This window comes from Xenopus laevis, chromosome 1L, assembly GCF_017654675.1.
Source record: "Xenopus laevis strain J_2021 chromosome 1L, Xenopus_laevis_v10.1, whole genome shotgun sequence".
NCBI classification, from domain to species: Eukaryota; Metazoa; Chordata; class Amphibia; order Anura; family Pipidae; genus Xenopus; species Xenopus laevis.
The window spans coordinates 165,580,804-165,607,466 of NC_054371.1; the positions used below are offsets into that span (position 1 = coordinate 165,580,804).

General features: G+C 39.8%; 1 protein-coding gene across 4 annotated transcripts; it reads right to left on the reverse strand.

The window, feature by feature from the left end:
- Window positions 1-19: 19 nt before the first annotated feature.
- On the reverse strand, window positions 20-25,405 carry med15.L (mediator complex subunit 15 L homeolog). Of its 4 annotated transcripts, none has more exons than XM_018237744.2 (18): window positions 25,249-25,405; window positions 19,594-19,681; window positions 18,879-18,930; window positions 18,249-18,278; window positions 17,954-18,166; window positions 16,364-16,644; window positions 15,937-16,239; window positions 15,631-15,840; window positions 9,677-9,793; window positions 8,233-8,369; window positions 7,572-7,699; window positions 7,330-7,464; window positions 7,184-7,247; window positions 6,919-6,985; window positions 5,215-5,375; window positions 4,288-4,454; window positions 1,553-1,651; window positions 20-536 (listed from the first exon to the last, which is right to left on the reverse strand). In XM_018237744.2, the coding sequence occupies exons 1-18, from the start codon at window positions 25,305-25,307 to the stop codon at window positions 400-402; spliced, it is 2,448 nt and encodes an 815-aa protein (XP_018093233.1). In that variant the 5' UTR covers window positions 25,308-25,405; the 3' UTR covers window positions 20-399.
- Between the last annotated feature and the right edge of the window lie 1,258 nt (window positions 25,406-26,663).

A 26,663-nucleotide genomic window follows, 5' to 3' on the forward strand; every position in this document is an offset into this window, starting at 1 on the left:
AACAGAGGACAATTCAGTCTCCCCAGGAGAACATTCTTTTATTATAACAACCAAAGACAACTGAAATCCATATACAAAATCGGCTTGATAACATTACAAGTTAACTTATTAACAGGGCACATGCAAGTCCATGCCAAAGGCATGCTACTGGTAATGACCATGGCTCAGAGGCATACTGTTGCATAAAGAAATATAGAGCATTATACAATGTTAAACCGTTCACTCCACCTTGTCACAGAGCATGGTATAGGATGCTGTGCAAGTTACTATGCATATTTTCCTGCTGGAGAAGCCAATAGATTAGCTTCAGATTCCTTCCTAAGCAGGAAACGAATGCAGTGTCCACAGAGAAGTAGAATAAAGGGGCTCAGACTTGTGTCGTCACTGTTGGACTGGACTCTATGCTGCAGATAAACAGGCCTGTCTGATGCTCTGGGCCCAAGTGTTCAGCAGAGCTGTGAGCGAATGCTTGTCTGGAAGTTGCAGGAGTTTAGATGTCATGTAGCGATATACAGATTGCAAGAAGGGATTTGCTTCTGGACAAAAACAAATATAAACATTTAGCCGAACATGGAGCTGAAACACAATTCTGGCTAATTAACAAATTATCTGAGGCAGATTTATATAAAATGGCTACTAACCTTTAGGGTGATGGCACAAGGGGAAATTAGTCGTCTGTGGTTAAGGGCTCTTACAGACGAACGCTTGAAGCTGCGCTCCCCTGCGTTCCGGTTTTATGCGTTCAGCCACAGGGGAACGCAGGAGTAGACGCATTCAGTTTTTTTCAATGGGGCTGTACTCACACAGGCGCATGTAGGTGCCAAACGCAGGTTGATGCTGCACTGTGTGAGTACAGCCCCATTGAAAAAAACTGAATGCGTCTACTCCTGCGTTCCCCTGCGGCTGAACGCATAAAACCAGAACACAGGGGAGCGCAGCGTCAAACGCTCGTCTGTAAGAGCCCTAAATCTTCACTACTGCAGGCGATAAATCTCCCGAAAAAGACTTTCCTTGAATAACATGGCTTAATCAGATTTTGCCGTGAGTACTACGTTTTACCTTTGGCGATAATAATGTTACTCAATGGAAAGGTTTTTTTTGGGAGATTAGTCGCCTGCAGTAGCGAAGCTTTAACTGCAGGCAACAAATCTACACGTGCCATAGCCCTTAAGGAAAATTAGGGATGCACTCCACTATTTTGGATTCGGCCGAACCCCCAAATCCTTAGCCAAAGATTCGGACGAATACCGAAACAAATCCGAATTTGCATATGTAAATTAGGGGTGGGAAGGGAAAACTTTTTTTTCTTCCTTGTTTTGTGACAAAAAGTCACGCAATTCCCCCTCCATAATTTACATCTGCAAATTAGTATTTGGATTTTGTTCGGCCGGGCGGAAGGATTCGGCTGAATCAGAATCCTGCTGAAAAAGGCAGAATCCTGGCCGAATCCCGAACTGAATCCTGGATTCGGTGCATCCCTAAAGAAAATAAAAAGAAATCTCAGCATAGTATTTTGGAAAGATTTCTGAAGCATTATGTGCCTAATAGTTACCATAATCCCGTGGGTTATCCATCCACAGAGGGCTTTGATCTGGATAATCAGCAGGAACACTCAGCTGCAAAGGGGGGACACTTGGGAGGTTCTTATCGTCTGCCAATAGAGTTTTTAAAGGCAGGTTACCATAATGCAACATTACACAATTGAACACAATCTAATTTGCTTTTCTGGATATTTTAATATTTAAAATACGTATACTTTTGTAATATGTAAACAAATAAAGCATTCAGATAAAATCTACAGGCATTGGCGGGCTCAACAATCATTCCTCCCACCACTGTGAAAAAGCAATTTGCCTTATATTTTTAGTTCAGATACTACGCCAGTATTAAAGGAGAAGGAAAGCTACGGAGGCATTTTATTGCCAATAGATTAGCTGCAGTAGTGCAAGCTAGAATGCTATATTTATTCTGTAGAATGTTTTACCATACCTGAGTAAAAAGCTCTAGAAACTCTCTGTTTGTTTAGGATAGGAGCTACAGTATTAACATGGTGTGACATCACTTCCTGCCTGAGTCTCTCCCTGCTCTGGGCTCAGATTACAGCAGAGAAGGGAGGGGGTGGGGAAGAGGAGCAAACTGAGCATGCTCTTGCCCAGGGCAATGAGGTTTAAGATGAAGGCAGGAAGTCTGATACAGAAGCCCATGTGTACACAATAGAAGGAAAGAAATGCAGTGTTTCTTTTGACAGGGGACTCAGAGCAGCACTACTTTGGGGGATTACTGGTATATTTAGATGGACCTTTCTGATAAGGCTTACTTAGTTTTAACCTTTCCTTCTCCTTTAAAGGGGTTGTTGACCTTCCAAACACTTTCTTTCAGTTCAGTTGTTCCCCAGAAATAAAGACTTTTTTCAATTACTTTCCATTTATTTTTTACTGTTTTTCCAAAATCTAAGTTTAAAGTTGAATGTTCCTGTCTGGTATTTCTCTCTGGCAGCTCAGTGATTCAGGTGCAGACTCTAAACAGTTACATTTTGCGACATTTGTGTTTTTGCGACAAATGTATTTTGATACATTTCTCAGCATCTTCTCTGGAGTATTAGCAACTATTGTATCAATTCTAACAGCTGCCTGTAATGAAACCCAGAGATTCTGCTCAGCAGGGACAAAGATAAGAAATCTATCAACTAAATGTATCCATTTAGAACAGTTTACAGGGTCGGCGACCCCCCCTCCCACAGCTGCTTCAGAAGGTGAAAAAACACTTTACACTTCAATATTAGAAAAACGGTCACACGTAGAAAATAGAAAGTCATTGGAAAAAGTCATTATTTCTGATGATCTATCTGAAAACAACTAGTTGTTTGAAGGTGAACCTCCCCTTTAAGATTTTTTTAAATTGCCTTCTATTTTTCTCTAAAATTGAAGTTTAAACTTAAATGAGAGCAACCCAAGCTTTCTAAATCAGTTTTTTTATATATAGTACAGTATATGTAAAAAAAATGAACTAATTTGGAAAGCCCCATGTCTCTGGAGTACCCTAATACCAAATGTGTATAGTTCTATATACTTTCCGGACAGTTAAAAATAAAACCCCCCCACAAGTACTGTATCGCCTGCATGTTCTTAGATATAAAAATAAATCTTCATTAATATGAAGGCCAGGAGTCTTCTAATCAGTTTGGTGCCCCTAGGATTGATGGGTAGAATTACCAATGCATGTGGAACATAGAGATCATAAAATAAAAATAGGACATAGGAACTTTCATTTGTTTATTTTTAATAAATAATAGTAGGGATGCACCAAATCCACTATTTTAGGATTCGACCGAATCCAGAATAATTTGTGATTTGAAACTGAATTAGAACCAGAATTTGCATATGTAAATTAGGGAAACAAGGGGGAAAGAGATCTATGTGCACAGTTGAAACATTTTTTACTTTTTTTGTGACAAAAAGTCATGTGGTTTTTGAATTCGATCCGGCCAAATCTGAATCCTGCTGAAAAAGGCCAAATCCCGACCTGAATCCTGGATTCCTTGCATCCCTACTTAAGAGTAACTTGACCTTAGAAAACTATATATTTTTTATATTCTAATAAAACCAAAAATGGAACTCCAGGGGCCACTTTATTCCCATTATTGGCAAACTATAGATTCTGTGGCACTTTAATGGTTAAACATTTCAGTCTGTTTGTCAAGCATTCTAGTTAGAAACAAAATGCAGTCTGCTTGCAGTTATTCACTATTAAAAGTTTTATTGTAGAATGGCCACTTTTATATATTCACCAAATATTCATGTCAGTGCATCAGCTCTGTTACATAATTCAAGTCCACAGAGGGTACATGATAATCTAAAAGCATAAACAATGTTACTAGACAGAGTTATTACAAATAAAACCTATTTCCAGCATCAGTCTTTTCATGATATTTATGGATCATAGACCGTAGTGATGTTTCTTATCGGGAGGCATAAAAGTAACATTCTTGCTCGACAAAAACTAAAATATTAGATCAGGAAAAAAGTCTAGAAAATGTAGCTAAAAGGCGTGCCGTGACTTCATCTAAGTGAAATGTAATCACTACAGCCCAGCAACTTACATTTATTACAACTGTCTCCGATCTGTCAGATGTCTGCAAACCTTACACTAGAGTTAGATAACTGAATATTGTATCTACTGAACACATTTGCATGCTGGACATTACATGTTGAAGACATGGCCGATTAGTACTTAGCACAGAATGAATGCAATTCCTAGAATTCAAGGTGTCAGGCCTTCAGGACTTACCTAGTTTGCATATAAGGTAAACGGTGCCATTATTACTGCAGTGAGATGGGTCCAGATTCACCAGGAACTTTGAGTGCAGTTTGGCAACTTCACCCTGAAGCACATTTGGAATACTCTGCCTCTCATCTTCTTCAAATTTTCTCTTCCTTGGCACTACCAGCTGAGACCTGATGGAATGAATAGAACAAGGTGTAACTACCCATCTCCACGTCAACAAGGGAAGTGTCTTTTCTATGTATGAACATTTTATTTAGCTCAAAAGCTATTGCTCAGTAAAGCCATAGCAAGAAAGAAAGACAAGAATTCTATATTATGCAGAAGAATCATGTAGTTTCTTTCACTTTAAAGGAATTGTTCAGTGTGAAAATAAAAACTGGGTAAATAGATAGGCTGTGCAAAATAAAAAATGTTTCTAATATAGTTAGTTAGCCAAAAATGTAATGTATAAAGGCTGGAGTGACTGGATGTCTAACATAATAGCCAGAACACTACTTCCTGCTTTGCAGCTTTCTTGGTTTCCAGGCCGTAAACCAATCAGTGACTTGAAGGGGGGGGGGGAGTCAAATAGATCATAACTGTTGCTTTTGAATCTGAGCTGAATGCGGAGCATCAATTGCAAACTCACTGAACAGTTATGTCCCTCCTTAAAGTCGCTGACTCACTCAGAGTTAGAGAGCTGAAAAGTAGTGTTCTGGCTATTATGTTAGACATCCAGTCACTCCAGCCTTTATACATTACATTTTTGGCTAACTAACTATATTAGAAACATTTTTTATTTTGCACAGCCTATCTATTTACCCAGTTTTTATTTTTACACTGAACTGTTCCTTTAAAGCAGAGTAGTAATTTTGCCACCATAGGTAAAAATGTAGTAAAAGTAAAATGTTCATGAGTGCACAGTTAGCAGACGGTGCATTAATAACTTACGCAATAGGTTGCCCATGAATAGCAGTCATAGCAGGCATAAAGGTTCGGTACAGAGAGTGGTTGAAAACAGGCGAGCGGATGTTTGCCAGGACAGCATCCAGCAGTGGTTGGCACAGGTACTGTTGTTTTGTGGATGGGACTGTTGGTGGGGGAGGGGTTGGCTACGGAATTTAAATTGAGAAATAATTAATACAGTGCAGCCACCTGTTCCATATAGATCCATTCAAGGCTACATTAAAATGAAGTCAAGTACAAAGATGTATGTGGCATATACAGTGAAAAAAAAATCCTTAGAGGGTGATATCTGCCTTTAGTTGAACACCTTTATTCAGAAATCTCTTATTGCAGGAACTTAAATGAACTTAAAGGGTGTGCATATACACTTCTGTGGATTCGTTTATACATCAGGTCTGCCTTAAAGTGATACTGACCAAAAACTACTTATTAAAATATGTAAGTACATTAAAAGTTACCTATAGGTCATGCTGTAATTATTAGTTGAAGTTCCTAAACATGAATGTTTTGCCAACCTGACTGTCCTATTTCAGCCTTGCAGTTAGAGTTTCTTATGTTAACGGATTCGTGATGCACAAATATGTCAGCCCCCTCATAGGCGATCACAGGAAGTCAGATACTGTAGGTAATGTAAAAGCATTGGGCAAATACTATATGGCAAAATTATAAGAAGCATGCAAAGTCAAATCTATGATAGAGGTAAAAAAAAGGTTCATTTTCTGGTGTTAGTATCTCTTTAAACACATCTGAAAATGACAGCAGTCATATCAAGTACAGGTATGGGACCTGTTATCCAGAATGCTCGAGACCTGGGCTTTTCCGGATAACGGATCTTTCTGTAATTTGAATCTTCATTCCTTAAGACTACTAGGAAATCATGTAAACATTAAATTACCCATTGTGCTGGGTTTGTTTCCAATAAGGATTCATTATATCTTAGTTGGGATCAAGTACAAGGTACTGTTTTATTATTACAGAGAAAAATTCAATCAAATTAAAAATTTGGATAAAATGGAGTCAATGGGATATGCCCTTTCCGTAATTCTGAGCTTTCTGGATAATGCATTTACGGATAACAGATCCCATACCTGTATTGCATGAAAGAGAAACATATAGCACATATTATGCTTTATTTAGCTAATGGGCAACTAAACATATTGGTTGCTAAAATCTTGGTTCTTTACAGTAAGTATGCATATAAGGACCCCAAAGAGATCAACACAGCTCAGTAAACCACAGTAAACTGGTGAAATAATCTCATGCATTATAAATTCTTCCAATGGATGCCTATGGGAAATGTGTGCAAGGTGAGAATCATTTACTTGAGCTTTTCTTTACTATAATCAATAGGGATGCACTGAATCCACTATTTTAGATCTGGCCAATCCCTGAATCCTTCACAAAAGATTCAGGCGAATACCTATCCAAATCCTAATTTGCATATGCAAATTAGGGATGGGAAGGGGAAAGGGAAAACATTTTTTACTTCCTTGTTTTGTGACAAAAGTCACCCAATTTCCCTCCCACCCAATTTGCATATGCAAATTAGGATTCGGATTTGGTTCGGCCAGGCAGAAGGACTCTGAATCCTGCCGAAAAAGGCCGAATCCCGAACCGAATCCTGGATTCAGTGCACTAATCAATGCAATCATGTATTATAAAACATATATAAACGTATGTATATTTTACCACAGCCATGTCGTTTTTAAGCTTCTCCAGGGCTATCTCGCACTTCTGCAAAGTTTTCAGGGGGCACCTATGAGAAATGAGCACCAATGAATCTTCAGCAACACATATTTATAAAGTGCCTACATTTGCAGAGGGTTATGTAGAAATATTTAATTCTAAAACTGATCAATACAGGAGATAAAGGGGCTCTACCAGACTTACAATGTAAAAGGAGAAAGGAATAATACGTAAGGGAGAATTCATTCATGCACAGCAAACGACTTACCTCTTGTTTGGATCAGTCAGTATATCCAGGAGACTCTTCATCTTACTTAAATCTTTCTTTCTCTCTGACATAAAAGTAAAACTCAAATGAAGTCACAGTAAGGTAATACAAAAGCTCCCAGTTATCTGCAAGTTAAAGGCACGCACCTTCATTTTTATCAATCTTATTGATCATTCGTCTCAGTGGCTCTATGTATTTGGAAAGCTGCTTCAGTTTATCCAGATACTGCTGTTCCTCTGATTGGTTGTTGCTTGCAGGGCTCATAACAGAATTAGGATTCCCTAAAACAATGTGTTAAGATGTGTATTGTTATTATGGGTATTATTATTTTGAGAAGGAGGTGGGTGCCTCCAGAATCCTGTAACTGGCAGCCTTTTGTTTTTCTTACCTGGAGTATTAAGGGGTCCTGGTGAGGGAACACTGAAGTTCTGAGGAGTGCGTGCTGAGGCTGGACTCTGGGAAGGTTGAGGAGATGGACTAGGCATGAAGCTGCTAGGTGATGGAGCTGGACCAGAACTGTAAAGGAGATATAAATATGAGGAACTGCACCTCAAAGAAACTAGAATCTTTATTAAAAGAGAAGGAAAGTCTTCGGCCACTTGGGGGTGCCAAATGATAGGCACCAAGTGATTGTATTTACTAACCTGAAACCTGGGCTGGTGCTCCTATCAGCAAAAAAATGCACCGACCCTGGGTTCTTTCCAACAAGCACCATAGAGCGATCCTCTTCCAGCTTCTTCTTTCTTCAAATTTCCGGGGGCTGATGCATGCACAGTAGAATGAAATAGGCAACGTTTTAGTAAAGTTCGGCTTTTTGCTGTACTGCGCATGCGCAACCGCATGAAGAAAGAAGGAGCCGGAAGAGGACCGATCCGTGGTGCTCACTGGAATAACCCCGGGCCGGTGCGGATAGGAGCACCAGCCGAGGTTTCAGGTAAGTAAATACAATCACTTGGGGGTGCCTAACATTTGGATGCCCCAATTGGAAGAAGACTTTCCTTCTCCTTTAAGAAGCAACAGCAACAGTTAAGTGGAGCAAATTGACTTACCTGACATTAGAATTGGGTTGTGACATTGGTTGTGATGGCTGAGGGGATGGTTGTGGAGGAGGAGGCATGGGCTGTGGAGTTTGCACCTGCTGTACAGGGGATGGTGAGGACATTACAGGAATGCTGTTCTGGGTGACCTAAAATGAACACTGAAGTTGGTAAACGAGAAGACACCTGTGTATGGGGAAAAATATACTTCTACAATAAGATTAAATCTTGGAGGTGGGAAACCTGGCCTTAAACACACATTCAACCTGCTAAAGAATGGTTAGTGGGAGTTAGTGTCCTCTTCTGTGAAGCATCTACACAAGAGAAACAAAGTGAGAGTCCGTTTGCACAAGCACAACAGTTACATCATCTGTGCAATAAATCATTTCTCTTGTACGTCTTCGATTTCTAGGAAAAGCAACAGTATTTTGTTAGTTAAACAACACAAATGTTCCAGTACTAGAAACATAGTTATCTGAGAATATCATGCAGGATCTGAGAGTAGAAAAACAGCCCCCACTGAGTTCAGCCCCCCAACTAGATTCTAGCGGTAGATAAAATTAATTTCCAACAATGGCTAGTATGATAAGCAGTGAGAAGAGAAATACAGGGACCCAGCAAAGAGGGACCTAAGGTGTAAAGGTGGCCATACACTATTAGATCCACTCGTTTGGCAAGGTCCCCAAACAGCAGATCTTAACCCGATATGCCGAGTGATATTGGATGAATCCGAATGTTTGGCCCTGAGGCAAAATGATCGGATTACAATACTATGAATATGCTTCGACGAGTCGTAGGACCACATCAACTAGCTGATGCGGTCCTGGATGGAAAAAAAAAAAATCAAACTTGACCAATTGATATCTGGCCAATTTTTGGCCCGAAATCGATCCGGAGGACCTGTCGGGAGCCCGCACACATGGGCTGATAAGATGCCGAATCGGTCTAAAGGACCGATATCGGCAGCTTTAATCTGCCAGTGTATGGCCACCTTAACATTCCCAGCTGTGCAACAGACACCCTGTTATTGCTGGACAGAGTAATATGGAGAACAGCATGCATTTGCCCTTCCTGTTTCCTCTGTGATTGTGGTGCTGATTTTGCTTATGTTGTAGAAAACTCACTTTTAATAGAGCCCTAAGGGAAAAAAAGAGAACTAAAGCAGGTAATATCTAGTAGCATGAAGATGTTAACCAGAGAAGTAAAATAAGGCAATGCACAAAAAGCAGAGAAGCTAAACCCAGACTTGTTGCATGACACTCTATAAAGTACCCAGTTTTGTTAATTACTGAAGGACCATCAGAGATGAAGGTGTTAATACAATTCCGACAATACATTCCTGGAAGGATCACAGGGACCACCCCCACAGAGAAATGTTTATGCGCTCAGGATTGGGAAACCGGTGGCTAGCCACCAGGACCAGTGGCAACACTGGGACCTGAAAGTTAGTCAATACCTGTGGGATCTGCTGTTCTCCCAAAGGGACGGTGCTTGTAGGATTGGCAGGAACAGTGGATGGCGGGAAGCGTGGTCTTACTGGCATCCCACCTCGAGCCATAGATGTGGAGATCATCTTCAGAGTACAGAGGGATAAATGTAAATCAAGCAATGCAGTGCGAGTGGCAGGAAGGAGAGGAAGCATGCAGGCCAAATTAGCAAGGATAAAGGGCACCCTACAAACTAATGACACAGGATTGAACAGCACCCCAAGCTAAAGGACCACAGCAAACAATCATTGAGCAAGCCAGGGCCAACTGCACCTCGCTAACAATTATATACAGAGTTAACACTTTCCATGGAACCCCATCTTTACATATCGTCCCGAATCATCCAGTACATAGTTGTCTCATTCAGGTAACACTTACAAGTGTTAAAGTTCAGTATAAAAATAAAAACTGGGTAAATACATAGTATGTGCAAAATAAAAAATGTTTCTAATATAGTTAGTTAGGCAAACATGTAATGTATAAAGGCTGGAGTGACTGGATGTCTAACATAATAGCCAGAACACTACTTCCTGCTTTGCAGCTCAATTGCTTTCCACCGATTGGTTTCTAACTATATTAGAAACGTTTTTTATTTTGCACAGCCTATTTACCCAGGTATTATTTTCACATTAAACTGTTCCTTTAAAGGGCAGCTAATAACGGATAATAACTGATGCCAACTAGTAATGGAGACTTCTGACAAATATATATTCGGACATTGTTAAAGGGGTTGTTCACCTTTTTGCAATTGGTTTTCATTATTTGTGTTTGAGTTATTTAGCTTTTTATTCAGCAGCTCTTCAATTTGCATCTTAACCGATCTGGTAACTAGGGTCCGAATTACCCTAGCAACCATGCATTGATTTGAAGAAGAGACTGGAATATGAATAGGAGAGGCCTGAATAAAAGGATCAGTATTAAAAGTAACAATACATGTGTAGCCTTACAGAGCATTTGTTTTTTAGAAGGGAGTCAGCGACGCCCATTTGAAAGCTGCAAAGAATCAGAAGAAAAAGGCAAATAACTATCAAACTATAAAAAATAATGAAAACCAATAGACCAGACAACAATGTGGCCCTACACCAACTGCAAAATATACTATAGTATCCATATACACTTTGTATCTCTTATCTGTGATTGGAGGGTTTCTGTACGAATTTCACAGCTCTGTCAATAATTCCATTTTCAATATAGTGTAAAAGAAATACACACACTTGTAGGTAAGGTTGCCACCTGGCCAGTATTTTATCGGCCTGGCCGGTAAAAATTATGGTAGATCTCAATGTTATTAATAGGGAAAAAAGATAAATATATAGGAATGCCGTTATTTTTTTGCAGAAAAAGTGGCAACCCTACTTGAAGGTCACATAAGGCAATCAGCAACTACACTCTCAAGTGTCCAGAATTACACAAGAAATGTTTTTTAATCTTTGCTATGAGCTAGTAGTAGCCCAATTGCATTTGAATATCAAGTGAATCTAAGTATGTTCTCCTGAACTCCACAGCCACCAGCTAAAGCCGATATTCTAACATGGATTTCCATTTAGGACTCTGCACTATTCTTCTAACCCCACAGGTTAAGTCCCTGTAGCAATGGAAGAAGAGAAGTAAAGCGTTCATGTAAGTCCTACGCATATTACCATTTACAGTTCCTGTGTGTACACTTAGGAGATGGTAATACACAGAAGGCTCAGAAATACAAAGAAAGCAGAAGGAAATACACAGAATGTTGTTTTTCTTTCTGCTGCTGCAGGGAGTCATTTAATCCATGCAATAAAGACAAATCAGAAAAGGCTGTTTTACAAGAAGGCTCTGTATTTATTCTAATACAAATTAAACAAGTTACTATTTCATTTTAAAGAATGTGTTAACGCCCCCTTTATCTATGTATGATACACAACTTTTTTTGGCGGACTGTTCAATTTGCTGATACAAGTCAGTCATGGGATATAGAAAAAAAGGAACACAACGAGGGACAGCAATAGACTTTCAGTATTCATTCAGCAAGATAAGTGCTTTAAAATACCAAGAGGACTGTCACGCGGACACAAAAAGCTGTATAGTAAAAGTCCTTTTCAAATTAAACATCCAATTTCTATTTTTTATTAAAGCATTCATAGCTGTTGTAAGCTCATTTAAAAATCTCAGCTGTCAATCAAATATTGTCTGCATAGAGGTGGGGCAGACAATTACTTTCACTTTCCATTCAGCACTTCCTAGGTGTCACTGCTTCCCACACATTTCCCCCATTTTCAATTCACTGTTTAATTGTGTAGCCAGGGCATGGGAATGGATATCAGGTCCCCCATTCTGGTGCACAAACAAGATTCAGAGATGATACAAGGCTTGCCTTAGTGTCCACAAAATGGCTCCTGTCTGCTTGCTATAATTATTAATTCCCAGACTGATGGAAACAAGATTCAAATAATTTATATCATGTAATTAAAGTTCATTGTGCTTGACTAATGGGGTAAAATAGGATTTTGAATATTTTTTTTTGGGTGACGGGTCTCCTATAAGTCCACTAATACTGTGAGAAATCATTCAAGAAAAGAAAAAGGAAAAGAGAAACAGTATTGTCAGAGTTTAGACAAGTGACGCCAGATTCAGCTTTCCCAGTTTCAGAGTTTCTAAAAAAGTAAAGAGAAATGTCTGGTGGTAGCTATGCAGCTTTTCCACAGACAGGCACCTGAATCTAATCCACTGCATCTTTTTCACTAGAATGAGAAATGTCAGACAATGGCAGCACTAGTTATTTCAGCACCAATATGTTTCATTGAGTAGTTCAGGCTGACAAGCACAGGCACTGTCAGGTTCTTCACATTCAATTGAATAGGAAGCAGCAAGGGCAGGTTTGCGTGCTTCTCTGCAGTCTAAAGTTTACATTCTGCTTAATGTGAGCTGTGTTTACAGTAGAACACAGTATCACATGAATCATGACTCAAGTTATCCCGTACATTTTATTTTAGTTGGCCAGTTCGCAAAATATCACTATATCACAATAACATCATCACACCATTAGAACATGGAATCACACATAATAAAGCACACAGTAATAATAATAATAACAATAATAATAATAAACTGTAGATTAATGCCCTGCCTTTCCATTTAACCTGACACACACTGCTTTATCAAAAGTAAAACTCACAAGTAAAGCAAAAACACGTTGTAGTGCATTTATGCATTCACCTATGCAAAGAGAATGGGGGCTTGAAGCCCTCGAACAATAAATGCTATGGCAAAAGGATTCTGCTAAAGGCCAGCTGGCAAATGATTTCACCCACCACACAGGACCAAGCATTAAAGCAGTATTGCAAGTTACTGTTATTTAATTTAACATGAAAATGTTTCCAAATGACTGACAAAGTACAAATTGTACGGTTGGTGAGACTCTATGTCTAGATATTGGACTATTAAAACAAACGGATTGTTTTCAGATATATTTAGAAACCCCCTCACTAACCGCTGACAATTAAACCCAGATCACAGAGTGCTTAGTAGCTACAGTATCTCTTCCTGGATGAACCAACACCACCTCAAGCTCAACTTGGCCAAGACTGAGCTCATGGTCTTTCCACCCAAACTGAGCCCTTCTCTTCACAATTACTATTGATGGCATGACCATTAACCTGCTTCACTCAGCATGCTGCTTGGGGGTCATCTTTGACCAGCCCCTCTCCTTCTCTAATCATATTAATAATTCTGCCAAAACCTGTCACTTCTTCCTCCACAATATAGCCAAGATACGTCTGTTTCTTTCACAAACAACAGCCAAAACAAAAATTCATACCCTTATCGTATCCCGTTTAGACTATTGCAAGCTCCTCCTAACCGGTCTTCCTGACTCCAATCTCTCTCCCATCCAATCAATGTTAAACTCTGCTACCATAATCCTTCTGCACTCTCCTAAAAAGGAACCTGCTCAACCCCAACTAAAATCCCTAGCATACCTGCAAAGGATCGCATATAAAACACTTCTACTAACATTCAAAGCCCTTCTCTCCTCTGCTCCTCACTACATTTCTTCTCTTGTCTCACTACACATTCCTGGTCGTCTTCTCCGCTACTCTCAGTCACCTTCTCTTCACACAATCAACAGACACTGCCAGCTTTCGTCTAAAACCTTTCTATCTTGCTGCTCCTTACATCTGGAATTCCATCCCTGAATTTCTCCATAAGGAATCCTCTCTCAATCTCTTCAAGAAAAAAAGAGTCTGCCTTTTGGAGCACTAGACCATTAGCGTAGTCCTATGCTTACTGGCTATTCCTTACCTTGTGCACTTTTTCATCTCCAATTTGTGCTTTTATTTTAGCATCACTTCCACTTAAGACTGTAAGCAACTATGGGGCAGGGACCCCTTCCCCACTATGTCTCTTACCACATAGTACTTAAGCTCTTTGTCCTGATATGATTTCTGTGTATATTTATTATGGGATTTGTCTTCCCCATGTATACTTTTATATACCGTATATACTCGCGTATAAGCCAAAATGTGCTGAAAAACTCGACCTCGGCTTATACGCGGGTCATACGCACATACTGTAGCCAATCCCTCACCGGATACTGTAGCCAATCCCTCACCGGATACGAGGCTCCTTCTGCGGCCCCAACACACCTCCCTCTCCCATAGCGCATCAGGACTCTGTGACTGTCACGATCGCCGCCCGGAGCAGGTCCAGGAGCTCCGGGCGGCGCGTCCTTCCCTGCCGGCGTCCTTCCAAAATGGCGGCGCCCATGGCCGCCACGTGGGTAGAGGCGCCGGCGCCGCTACCCACGTGGCGGCCATGGGCGCCGCCATTTTGGGAGCGACGCCGGCAGGGAAGGACGCGCCGCCCGGAGCTCCTGGACCTGCTCCGGGCGGCGATCGTGACAGTCAGTCACAGAGTCCTGGACCATATTCAGGCATGGAGGTAGCAGGACCAGGGCCCTTTTGTATAAAGTGTTGTGTTATTTCCCAGCACCCACTGCTAGCCCTGTATTCTATATGGATTATCTTCTCCCTACAGGAACCAGCATGGCAGCACCAACTGCTAAACAGGGGCTTATTTATAATAATGGGATTATTGGACCCCCTTCCCCCATCCAGGCCATATTCTCCTAGAAGAGTTTGTGACCAAAATAAGCAGAGGAATTTCAAAGCTCTTGCTGCGGACTGTAAACATTTACATGTGTCCTGCACACTGTTGGGGCCGCAGAAGGAGCCTCGTATGTAGTTGCTGCATCTCTCCATCTCTCTGCCCCTGGTTGAGTTATAAGTTATTTTACTGTGACTGGTGTGCTTACAATTTTTTTTTTTAAACTGTGGGCAGGCCTACCTTTCATTGTTATTCAGTGGGTGCAGGTACAGATTGATTTTCAATCAGCCCCTAGGCTTATACACAAGTCAATAAATTTTTCCAGTTTTCTTAGGTAAATTAGGTACCTCGGCTTATACACGGGTCGGCTTATACACGAGTATATACGGTATATTGTACTTTTATGCACTGTAGAGAGCTGCGGCTCACTAACAGCGCTTTACAACTAAAGTTATACATGCATACATACATTAAACCACATTCACAAAAAAAGTTTTTTTTTTCTGTTCCCTAATTAACCTTCTACATAAACAACCTCCCTATTATCTCTTTGCATGTCCAAGACACTAAAATAGCATGGTAAGTTTAACCAGGAATGGCAGCCATCGGGAAGATGCAGATAAAACTTTAGGTAGGGTAACGCCATTGCTGTAGCACTGAAATCCAATATTAAACACAGTTTGTTATGTTATTGGAAGCCCAAAATTTCACACTTATACCTAGGTAAGTATGCCCCTTAACACTGTTGCAAACCTGCAATACTGCATTAATGTTTTGGGATTTCAATGAGGTTGAATCACTACATGCACAGGAAGTACATCTCCCAGTTGCCTTAGGTGCTTACCTGCCCAGCTGCTAAGTGAGCTTGAGCTGCTTGCTGCTGAGCTGCCTGCTGCGCCTGCTGTTGTGCCTGCTGAGCCGCTTGCTGAGCCTGCTGCTGAGCTGCTTGCTGCTGAGCTTGCTGCTGTGCCTGCTGCTGTGCTTGCTGGTGAGCCTGCTGCTGAGCTTGCTGTTGAGCCTGGTGCTGTGCCTGCTGTTGTTGTTGTGCTCTTACCTGCTTTATATAAACAAACAATTAAAATCCAAAGATCAAACATTCAATTGTGCATAGCATACAGACCCAACCAGAAATTCTGCCAAAAAGAGACACCTGCAATATCTTTAACTGTTGCTGCTGCTGGGGTGTTAGTGTTACAGGCATGACTTGGGAAGGAATCTGTCCTTGGGCTACAAGAGATGGTGCCTGCGGCTGTGTGGAGAGCAGTTGCTGCTGCTGACTTTGTGCCACCTGCTGCTGTTGCATTTGTTGCAGTTGCATTACTTGCTGTGGTGGTGGTTGCTGTTGTTGTTGTTGTTGCTGCTGCTGCTGTTGTTGTTGTTGCTGCTGCATTTGTTGCATCTGCTGTAGATGTGCTATTCTCTGGAGCTGCTGCTGCTGTTGTTGTTGCAATTGCTAAAAAGAAATAACAGAACAATGTGCCACCCGTGAACTCAAACATAAGCAATCAAACAGCTGTGGCCTGTTAAAAGACCTTTAAAGTTACCAATTAAGTAAAAAAAAACTTGCAATAACCCACCTGCTGCTGATTCTGCTGCTGCTGTAGTTGAAGTTTCAGTATGTGTTGCTGCTGTGCCGCTGCCTGGAGCTGCTGTTGTTGCTGTTGCACTTGTTGTTGTTGTTGTTGTTGCTGCTGTTGTTGTTGTTGCTGCTGCTGTGCTGCAGCAACAGCCGCCACTTGAAATTGCTGCTGCTGTGCCACTTGGAATTGCTGCTGTTGATGCTGTAGCGCTGCCTGTTGCTGCTGTTGCTGAAATTGCTGCTGCTGGTGTTGTGCTATTTGCTGCAGCTGTAATTGGGCTATGAAAAACCAATACAAGCGACATTAAAATATATATATATATATATATATATATATATATATATATATATATATATATATATATATATATATATACACACCATTAACATCAAGCTATAATTAAAATTCAAGTTCAATTATGTTACAAATATCCACATTAGTATGTTAAAAATACCAGTTGGGTAAATAAAAGGATACCAAAGGATAAAAAGGATCAAAGGCCTTAAAAGATCATTCTTACACCATTTTACTTAGGCAAAACCAGGAAAAAATGCCCAGTAGAACTTTCTGCACAGAAAAAATACTACTAAGTTTTTTGGTAATTATTATTTAGGGGGTTTGGTAGCTCAAACATCTTATGAGGAAAAAGGTCTAATGAAAGAAAAATCGATATGAGTCTTTGATTCTCCTGTTCAATATTACTTTCACTGTTTTGACGTTTAAAGGAATGAATCCCTGCTGCTTAAAGGACAAGGAAAGTTAAACTAAAGAAGTAGGCTAGAAATGTTGTATGTTATGTTTATGCTTCTGTACCAGACCCAGACAACCACAGCCCTTTAGCAGTAAAAATCTGTGCCTCCAAAGATGCCCCAGTAGCTCCCTGTCTTCTTTTCCGATTCCATGCACATGCTCTGTGCTGCTGTCACTTACTAAGCTAAGGGACCACTCAAAATATACAGTACATGTAGAATATAAATGTCACAGTAAAAGGCTGATTAGTAATTAATATGGATAATTACTACATGGCAGCACAGAAACCAATGCAACTAGCATGAGAATTTAATAATCAGCCCTGTAGCATCATCTTATATTACAGACAAACCTCATTTTCTACTTGATAATTTGCAACAACCCCTAAGCTTAGCTTCTCAACAGCTGCTCAGAGCACACTAAGCATGTGAGTGTCACAGACACTTTCCAAGATGGTGACCACCTGTGACAAGTTTGAAGTCCTGGATCATTGCTGCTATTGACAAGCTGAAACTTTAAGCTGGTGCAATAAGTTCAGTATATAAAAAAGCGTGTCTATGGATTTTTAGGGTCATAAAAAATACATGATCACCAAGCACTGTTTTATAGAAAAATATTTTTCTTAACAAGAGCAGAAGAAGCAAGTATACTCATGGTTCAATTATTCGCTTTCAAAACATTGTCTCATTTGACATTGTTTGGTCCCTTGTGAGAATAAACGTGATCAACACAAACACATATATAATTAACACACAATGTAAAGCTTTCTTATATAGAAATATATATAACACACATTATGCATGAACACAAACAGGGAAAAATATAATGCTAACTTACTGGCTTGGTTCCCTGCAGCTACACCAGTTATTCCATGTGGTGCCATCCCTGATGCTCCAGGCTGTGGCTGGCCAGGCAGGTTCATTTGTTGTGCCATCTGTGCCATCCCACTCATGGCTCCCATCTGAGCTCCTTGAGGACGGACACCCATGCCCATTCCTTGCCCACCAACTACAGCAGTGCCTGTTAAATTCTGAAGAGCGTTCATGGGATCTGTGGAAAATACCATCAAAATCTTTCACTTTACGAGAAAAGGTACCGCAGAAATGGATTTGGATAACATTAACATTCTTACCAGTAGCCGCTGCCTGGGACTTCTTGTTAACTGCAGAAGAAAGAAAAGAGGAAGACAAACCACTTAAATGAAACATAGCAATATATGCCTTCATATTTTCATGGTAAAGCAATAATCTCTAACTATAAATGGGCATATGAGTACATCATTGCAGACTGGCATCGATTCAGACCAAAAGATTGAAATTAGGAACCATAAATTTTGATTTAAAAGAATTTGGATTTATTTTAACATGATGAATATATAACATACAAAACCTTACAGGCTTTGTGTCACCAAATGACACTTTGGGGGTAATGAAATAAAAGGTACTACGTTTGCCCAGGAGCACTAACCCAAAGCAACCAACGAGCAGGTAGAATTTACTGGTCACCTGTTCAAAAGCATCTTATTGGTTGCTATGGGTTACTGCTCCTGTGCAAACTTAGTTCCCTTTATTACATATTTTATGCAGACTCCATCTTGCTGAAGGCATGTGCGCCTGGACCCACAGTTTTCTGCAGTAAGCGTATTCTGACATCAACTGAGCTGATCAATATGTTATTTACATATACTATAACTATACAGGTCTACATATAATCTATTCTCTACATTGCAATAAAAAAAGCTATGCATTTAGAGAAGACTCACGGATGTCTCGGAAATGAATGATTAGACGAGCAACCAAAGAAAGGTATTCCTCCTGAAATCAGAAAAAGGAAATGTCACCTAATTGAACAATATTATATATATTTAAAAATTTAAAACATTTATACAGGCACAGTATAGAAGTTGTTCAAATTCCAAACATGTTTTTCAGTTCAGTTGTTTCAGATTGTTCACCAGAAATAAAGACATTTTTCAATTACTTTACATCTTTTATATTTTACCGCTTACCCAAAATCAGGCCCAGATTCTGAACAGTTACAATTTGCTACTTTAGTTGATACATTTCTCAGCAGTGTCTGTGGAATATTAGCAACTATTGTAACAGCTGCCTTTAATTAAACTCAGTGGTTCTGCTCAGCAGGGCCAAAGAAATGTATCAACTAATGTTTCAATTTAGAAGTTACTAAGTCAATGACCCCCCCCCCCGAACGACGTAAGAAGGTGAAACACTAAAAAATTGTCACAAATAGAAAGTAACAGAAAAAAGTCTCAATCTGAAACCAACAAGAACTGGAAAAAAAACACTCACCTTCAAAAACATTCACATTCACCTTTTTGCCATTGAATGGCTGCCCCTCTGACTAACAGGAAGTTATTCATATAAACAGTAGAGTTTCAAACACACATTTTATTAGTGCAGCAGGGTAACAATGTTTTTAAATGCATAAAAAACCAAGATGAACATTGTGACACTTACTCGGGTCTTTGCTTTCAAAAACACATGGCTCTCCATATCCTTGCTTGACTTGGTGTGAGCAACACCTGCTTTCCTCATTGCTTCATCTCTGGAAAACACAACAACATAGACAAAGATAGGAAATGAAGAGTGTATTGCGGCAGAGGCTAAGACTAACCCCAAATATCTTTTTTAAGCATATCAATAGTTAAAAGATGCGGGTTGAGAGTGTGGTACCAGTATGGTCATAACAGATACAGAAAAGGCAAATGTGTTAAAGCAGTTATTTTCTTCAGTGTATACAATAGAGGAGTCAGAGTTCCCAGACTCACCTCATAGCTGCACTAATGGCTCAGCTTAATCTAGTCAGTGGCTGGTTCATAATGCTTTACTAAAAATGAATGTGAACAAGGTGCCAGGGCCAGATGGAACACACCTGTGAGATCTAAGAGAGCTTAGTTTTGTTTTAGCCGGGCCTCTATTTCTTCTTTTATCAGACTCTCTTTCATCTGGTATGGTACCTATGGCTTGGAGGAAGCCGATGTTATTCCAATATTTAAAAATGGATTACGATCTCAGCCTGGCAATTATAGGCCAGTAAATTTGACATCCGTGGTGGGCAAATAATTTGAAGGCTTGTTAAGGGATACCATTCAAAATGTTTATGTGCAGCAATCAGCATGGCTTTTTAAAGGATAGGTCATGTCAGACAATTTTTATGATAAGGTAAGTAAAATACTGGACAGTAGGGCAGCAGATGATGTGATCTATTTCGATTTTGCCAAAGCGTTTCATACAGTGTCCCACAAACGACTGCTTTCTAAACTGAGGCCTGTCATTTGCACATGGATAGGGAACAGGCTACAGGATCAGGTACAGAGGGTGGTTGCCAATGGTACATTCGCTTTTTGGAGTAAGGTTCTTAGTGGGGTCCCTCAGGGCTCTGTATTGAGCCCACTTTTATTTAACTTGTTCATTAATGACTTAGGGGAGGGCATTGTAAGTAACGTATCCATGTTTGCAGATGACATAAAACTATCCAGCCCAAATAATTCCATCCAGGATGTGACATCCTTGCAACAGGATCTTGACAAAATGGCAATCTGGGCAGCTAAATGCATTCCTTAGCAGCCAAAACATTCCCCCTAGACCACTATGAGAATCACCTGTGCCTGTCAGGCAAGTCTTTCCTAACAAAGCAGAAGTGGCCATTTTAAAAGGCAGTGACACACAAGGTGTTTTGTCATTCGAGTGACATCAATCTAACTATACCTTTCCATTGCATAGCATTGTAATTTCTGCATTCCAGTAACATGAGAACACCAACAGGGATACAGTGATCACAATGCTATGCAATCGAAAAGGTATTTGTGAGCATTTTGTCACCATGTTGAGATGTAATATCACACAAGAGAGTAAACACCCGAGTATCATTGCACTTAAAAGAGCAAAGCATGGCATACAACATTGAGCAAAGGAATGCATAAGCACCGGAGCTAAAATTGACCATTACTTTTACATTTCTTACTGCATTAGATTAACCATGTGACTGCACTGACAAAAACAAACATTAAGGGGGTTATTTATCAAAGGTTGAGTTTTAGGGCAAAGACAAACAAGCTGCTATTTCGGGAGATTAGTCGCCCAGCAACAAATTGCTTCTTCTTAGGCGAGTAATCTCCATGACTTGCCTTTCCGCCGGCTAGAATGTAAATCGGCGGCGGGATACCACTCTGATCGTTTCGTCTTTCCTTGCGAGGCAACTTCGGAAAACGATTGCCATCCCGCCGGCGATTTACATTCTAGCAGGCGGGAAGGCAGTTTGGGGGGGGGGGGTTAGTAGCATGAAGAAGAAGTAATTTGTCTCTGGGCGACTAATTTCCCAAAATGGCAGAGTGTGTCTCTGCCCTTAAGAGCCATGTCTGCTTTTCAAAACCTTGAATGTAATTACGAAGAAACTCGAATGGAAAAACCCAAGTCGGCGAGTTTTGGGTTAACAACCTGGGCTCTGATGAAGTGCAGTGACACGAAACGCGTCAGACCTCATGGCGCTGTGTAAATGGTGTACCAAGATGTTTAAATAAATAAAGGAAATTTGTTTTAAACTTTAATTTGGAAACGAGCGATTCTGTATGAAGAGGGCCCTGGAGTGCGTTATCCAACCAATACTTAACAACCTGAAAACGCAAATTTCCGCTGCGAAAAAACTCAAAAAACCCTTGAACATCATGAAGGCTGCTAATATCTTCAAATGGCTCAAGGGACCTCTGCCATTGGCTTCTACATGACCTTGACAGGTTTTAGATGGTGTGTTTTCAGATTCAAGACATTTCCAGGGTCGGGGTATAATAAATCTCAAAAAATAATTTATTTATTTTTTTAACCCAATTTTTTTTTTTTGGATTTTTGACTCAAAAAATCCCCTCAAAAGCTCAAATTTTTTTGTGAAAAACACAACTGGTCTCTTAATAAATCTGCTCCTATGTTAGTGCCTTTGCAGTGTGTTCCGTCATCTAACTATATAATTGGGGTCATAAGATAAAACTGCTGTCTGTGCCATTTGCTTGTGTGCTTTACATTACAATTATAGGAATACAAAGGTCTAAATGAAAAGTGACTGATTTTGCCTGAAAACAATGTGCATGATTAGGCAACTGAGGCTACTAGCACAGTAATAACTGGAGTGCCTTCATTATAAAAAAAACTTTTATAGTTTAAATGTTTTGAGTTTTCAAAACAAAACAAGTAGGAATAAAAAATAAAACTGTTCATGCAACATTTCCTGTTACTTGATTTTAGTGCTCAGCCAAGAAGAGTTAGTGGCCTGAAATCCTATTTTTCTCTTAATCCTTAGGCTGACAGCAAACAAGGAACTTTTCAGCCCGGCATATTTCAATAGGGTGAATAACTCCCTTGGCTTCCACTGGAAAAACATTGGGCAGCACAGGTGCAAGGAAATTCTGGCCTGAAAATGCACAATATTTTAAGGGTGCACTAGAGGCCCATGACTGAAGTCACTGTGGGGAGCCACAGAAATTGGCACCCTCAAGGTTTCTGGCCTATAACACAATGGATTAACCTATATATAGTTTATTGAAAACTAAAACAAGTAGATAGGATTTTCAAGTTTGCTATTGAAACTGAAATCTCTCCCCTAAACGTGCCTATCTAGATGTTGCCAACTATATATTTAACAGTCATAAAATATTTACTGTGCTAAAAAAATGGCAACAAGAATGCAGATGTAGCCATTCTACTGGCAGGTGAACAGATCTGAGATCTATTGTGTTTTAATTACACACTGGAAGCAAAACTGGGCTTTTAAGCCATCATTAGTATGGGAACCTGGAAGGATATTGAGCACACTAAGGCACAAATACATTTGCACAAATAGAACTTGCCAGACCCTCTCATCAAAAACCTGACATAATGTGATGTCACAAACATGCTCATTCTGGACATAAAAGCATTCCCTGTTTCTAAGTTGAGCCAAAAATCACAATTCTAAACCCAATAAAAAGCACCCTAACCAACCCCCTGAAACACTTCAGAAGCCCAAATCCTTTGGCCGAGCTGTGCAGCACTTTAGAATTCAACAGAGAATTACAAAATGTTGAAGCAGAAAGGGATGGAATCATGCTGGGGGTGACATAGATAGATATTTACACAAACGTTTTGCTGAGAGATTGCTGTGCATTTTCATGACGAAAAGTGTCTGTATGGGAGATGGAACAGGCAGTTTCTCTTCCAGCAGAAAAGTCACCTGTTGTGACATTACCCTAAATCCCTGTATAGACTTGTTTATTTTCTTATCAACCCCACTGCACAAAATGCTGTTAAATAAGTGGATAAGGAACCAGGTTTGTTAATGCAATAACACACAGGCAAAACTTTTCTTTACCACAATGATTTCCAGCTCAAAAGGCAGGTGGCAAAACTACTCCCCGTTCATTTTGAATTGCAGATAAGCTTTTTGTCCCTGTTTAAGCTGGAAAGCACTCTGCCAACCAAATGCCCAGAGACGACCCAACTGTCACTGCCCTTGAACTCTCATCTGACCTTAAGAGATTTAGAAAATAAAACTTTCCCAGTTACATTATTTTAAAGCATGATGTAGTTATTGAATCCACTATTCTGGATTTGGCCGAACCCCCAAATTCTTCACAAAAGATTTGGCCGAATACTGAATCGAATCCTATATATGCAAATAAGGGGTGGGAAGGGGAAAATATTTTTTACTTCCTTGTTTTGTGACATCCCTAGTAGCTATACATTCATACATACATACATACATACATACATACATACATACATACATACATTGTGGGGTTTATTTACTAAACCTTGAATTTATCTCGAATTTTATCAGGTTTTGTCCCGATCCTTATATTTGAGTTACTTTATTAATAAATAAGACAAAATCAGGCATGGGAGTTTGGTTGAGCTTTTTTATTTTAATTAAGAGAGATTAATGCGATAAATTCAGATTTTAGTAAATAACCTCCTGCATCGCTTAATATGAATGTCATACCAAATGTAAATGAAAGTGCATCAGCGCTAGAATATGTTAAGACACACAACTTTGATAGAATTAGTTATGAATTGTCTCAAAACTGTCATAATATTCAAGATGTTCTGTTAAATATGATTTTAAAATAATGGTTTTAAATAAAAGGTTGGCGAGCAGGTGGCAACATAAGACTGGTTGTATTTAGGGTTGCCAACTTTTCTGGAAAAAAATACCGGCCTTCCCTATATATTTAACTTTTTTCCCTATTAATAGGATCAGCCATCATTTTTATGGTAAAATACCGGCCAGGTGGCAATCGCAGTTGCATAAGATGGGATTTAAAATTACAAGGCCAAGCTTCTTTTACACACACAAAAAAAAAAAAAATGATTCAACAATTAAAATGTTTCTGTTGGGCGGAAATGTTTCCCAGTTCATGACATAAGAGAATATAACAGTGAGTGGAAGAGATGTAGAGCACCTATACACAAACACTAGGGATTCTAGTTACAAAATAATTCCCTGTAAACAAATGTTTGCTATTTAAATTCTCATGGAATACACAAAATAAACAGAGAAACTGAATTCAGACAGATGAAATCAATGTTGCTGATGAAAAAAACGAATGCAGCCAAATGTCACTCTGCATTAGTTGCATTGCGCTTTATGGTTATTTATATTCTATTTAAAAATAAGGGCAACTGACACAGGTATTTTTTTAGGCAGTAGCAAGTGCCCAATGTACCCTCACATGGTAGATCGGGGATCCCTGGGTTAGAGGAGAGCTGATTCAGTCAATAAGACCAGCTTGGCAAAATCGCATCATAGGAGAGAGTGTCTGTGTGCGCACGTTTGCCCGTTATCTAACAAGGCCATAATATCTATATAAACATAGTGACAACGCGCACTTTAGAACTAGAGGCTGCTGAACTCTGCTTTCGCTTCAAATCGCACTGTTCTGCAGCGATCACTATAACCCAAGAAAAGCCCATCACATGTGAGACCTCCTTCCGGGAAAATGATGCGCAACTTGAGAACAGCCTGAGAGCTCAGTTACCAACAAAGCATGGACGCCTGTAGCGCTTGCTATTTATAACGTAGAGATGACTAAGAGGCTTTAGCACCCCGGCCTGTCGGTAATTACCCACCCCTCGACCCTTACTCACATCTGGCTGACCAGCTTCTGCCTGAAGGGCGCGCTCCGCCAGTCACTATCCGCATCCATCTTCTACTATCACTGATGCGTCTACTACTACTACTAAGGCCTCAACGCTACACAAACCAGCCGGAAGCGCAAGAAAGCGCGGCATTCTGGGAAACGTACCTCAGCCAGGAATTTCCTGACCGCAGTTCTGCTCTCATTCATAATTGCAGAGGGAGTCGCAGGACGGCTTCTTTGGTGGGTTTTCCGCCAGAACTAGGCTGCTTGTTTAGAGAGCATTGGCTGGTTTTAAACAACAAATTCTACTAAGGGCTTGCGCACTTATAAAAAGTTTGGTATTGCAAAAAACATTCATTAATCATACAAAGCTGCATGTTACACACAGTACATGAGTATACATGAAAGACAAATCAAATATAATTGATAATCAGGCGTAAGAGAATTCTGTCATTCTTCATTTTCTGCCAATTGCTTCCTTGTATTGCTTATTTATTCTGGTGGGATGTACCTGATTATCTATCTATGTCTTTTATGTCTACTGATTGTGTGTAACATGCATCTTTGTATCATTAATGAATTGTCAATAAAGAAATTCTTCTTGCAATACCACCTTTGTGTGTAAAACATTTTTTTAAGTGTGCAAGCCCTTAGTAGCAAAATAGTATTTCTGTAATTGGGTATTTTGGGTTTTTTTGCACCTTGTCTCAGTTTGCATATTTTGATTCATTCAGATTGCCCTCCATTCATTTTGTTCTTTTAAAGTAAAAACCCGCCAGCGTATGGATTTGGGATAGATTGTAGAGTTTTATCATTTGAAAACTTTTTTTAATCTGTTTTTTTATTGTATGTAAAGGTAGTTTTCCTGAAGACCCTGCCTGGCACCTTCTACATTATTTCAGTGAATCATCAATCAGCAGTATCCAGTGTATGATGGAAAAAGTAATTTTTCATTTACGTTTTGCTAATTTAGCAACATATCTGCTCACTTTCTCATAAGCCTTTACCCACTGCAATCATTTCTAATGTGTACTGATCCAAATGGGGGCACTGCGGTCCATACATGCATCTTATATTTCAGAAGAAAAGCTACTGAGCTTTATATACAATATAACCCCCATTTATTGTTTTTCAGGGAACCAGGAAAAATACTGTAAAATCCAGAAAAATATAAAATCAGAGGAATGTTTAAAACAGTGCTGTCCAACTTATTACATATAGTAGGTCAATTAAACATCATGTAGCATGTTGGAGGCCAGACTGAATTAAAATAATGATATTGTATAGTGAAGTCTATGAAGCCTCTGAGAAGACCAGGGCCATAAAAATCCTTTGGAGGCCACATTCGGCCCACGGGCCTACAGCTGGACAGCAACTAATTTTTAAGTATTCAAAGGATATAAGCACTTCTAAATGCAATAT

What these genes read in the sequence shown, in the direction of transcription:
- med15.L (XM_018237698.2), bottom strand. Translation starts at nt 25,307, where the DNA reads ATGGATGCGGATAGTGACTGGCGGAGCGCGCCCTTCAGGCAGAAGCTG. An exon ending in CTCACTTAGCAGCTGGGCAG is followed by an intron (nt 9,794 to 15,630) that starts GTAAGCACCTAA and finishes TGTACTCTGAAG; the next exon opens with ATGATCTCCACATCTATGGC. An exon ending in GAGAACAGCAGATCCCACAG is followed by an intron (nt 8,370 to 9,676) that starts GTATTGACTAAC and finishes TGTTCATTTTAG; the next exon opens with GTCACCCAGAACAGCATTCC.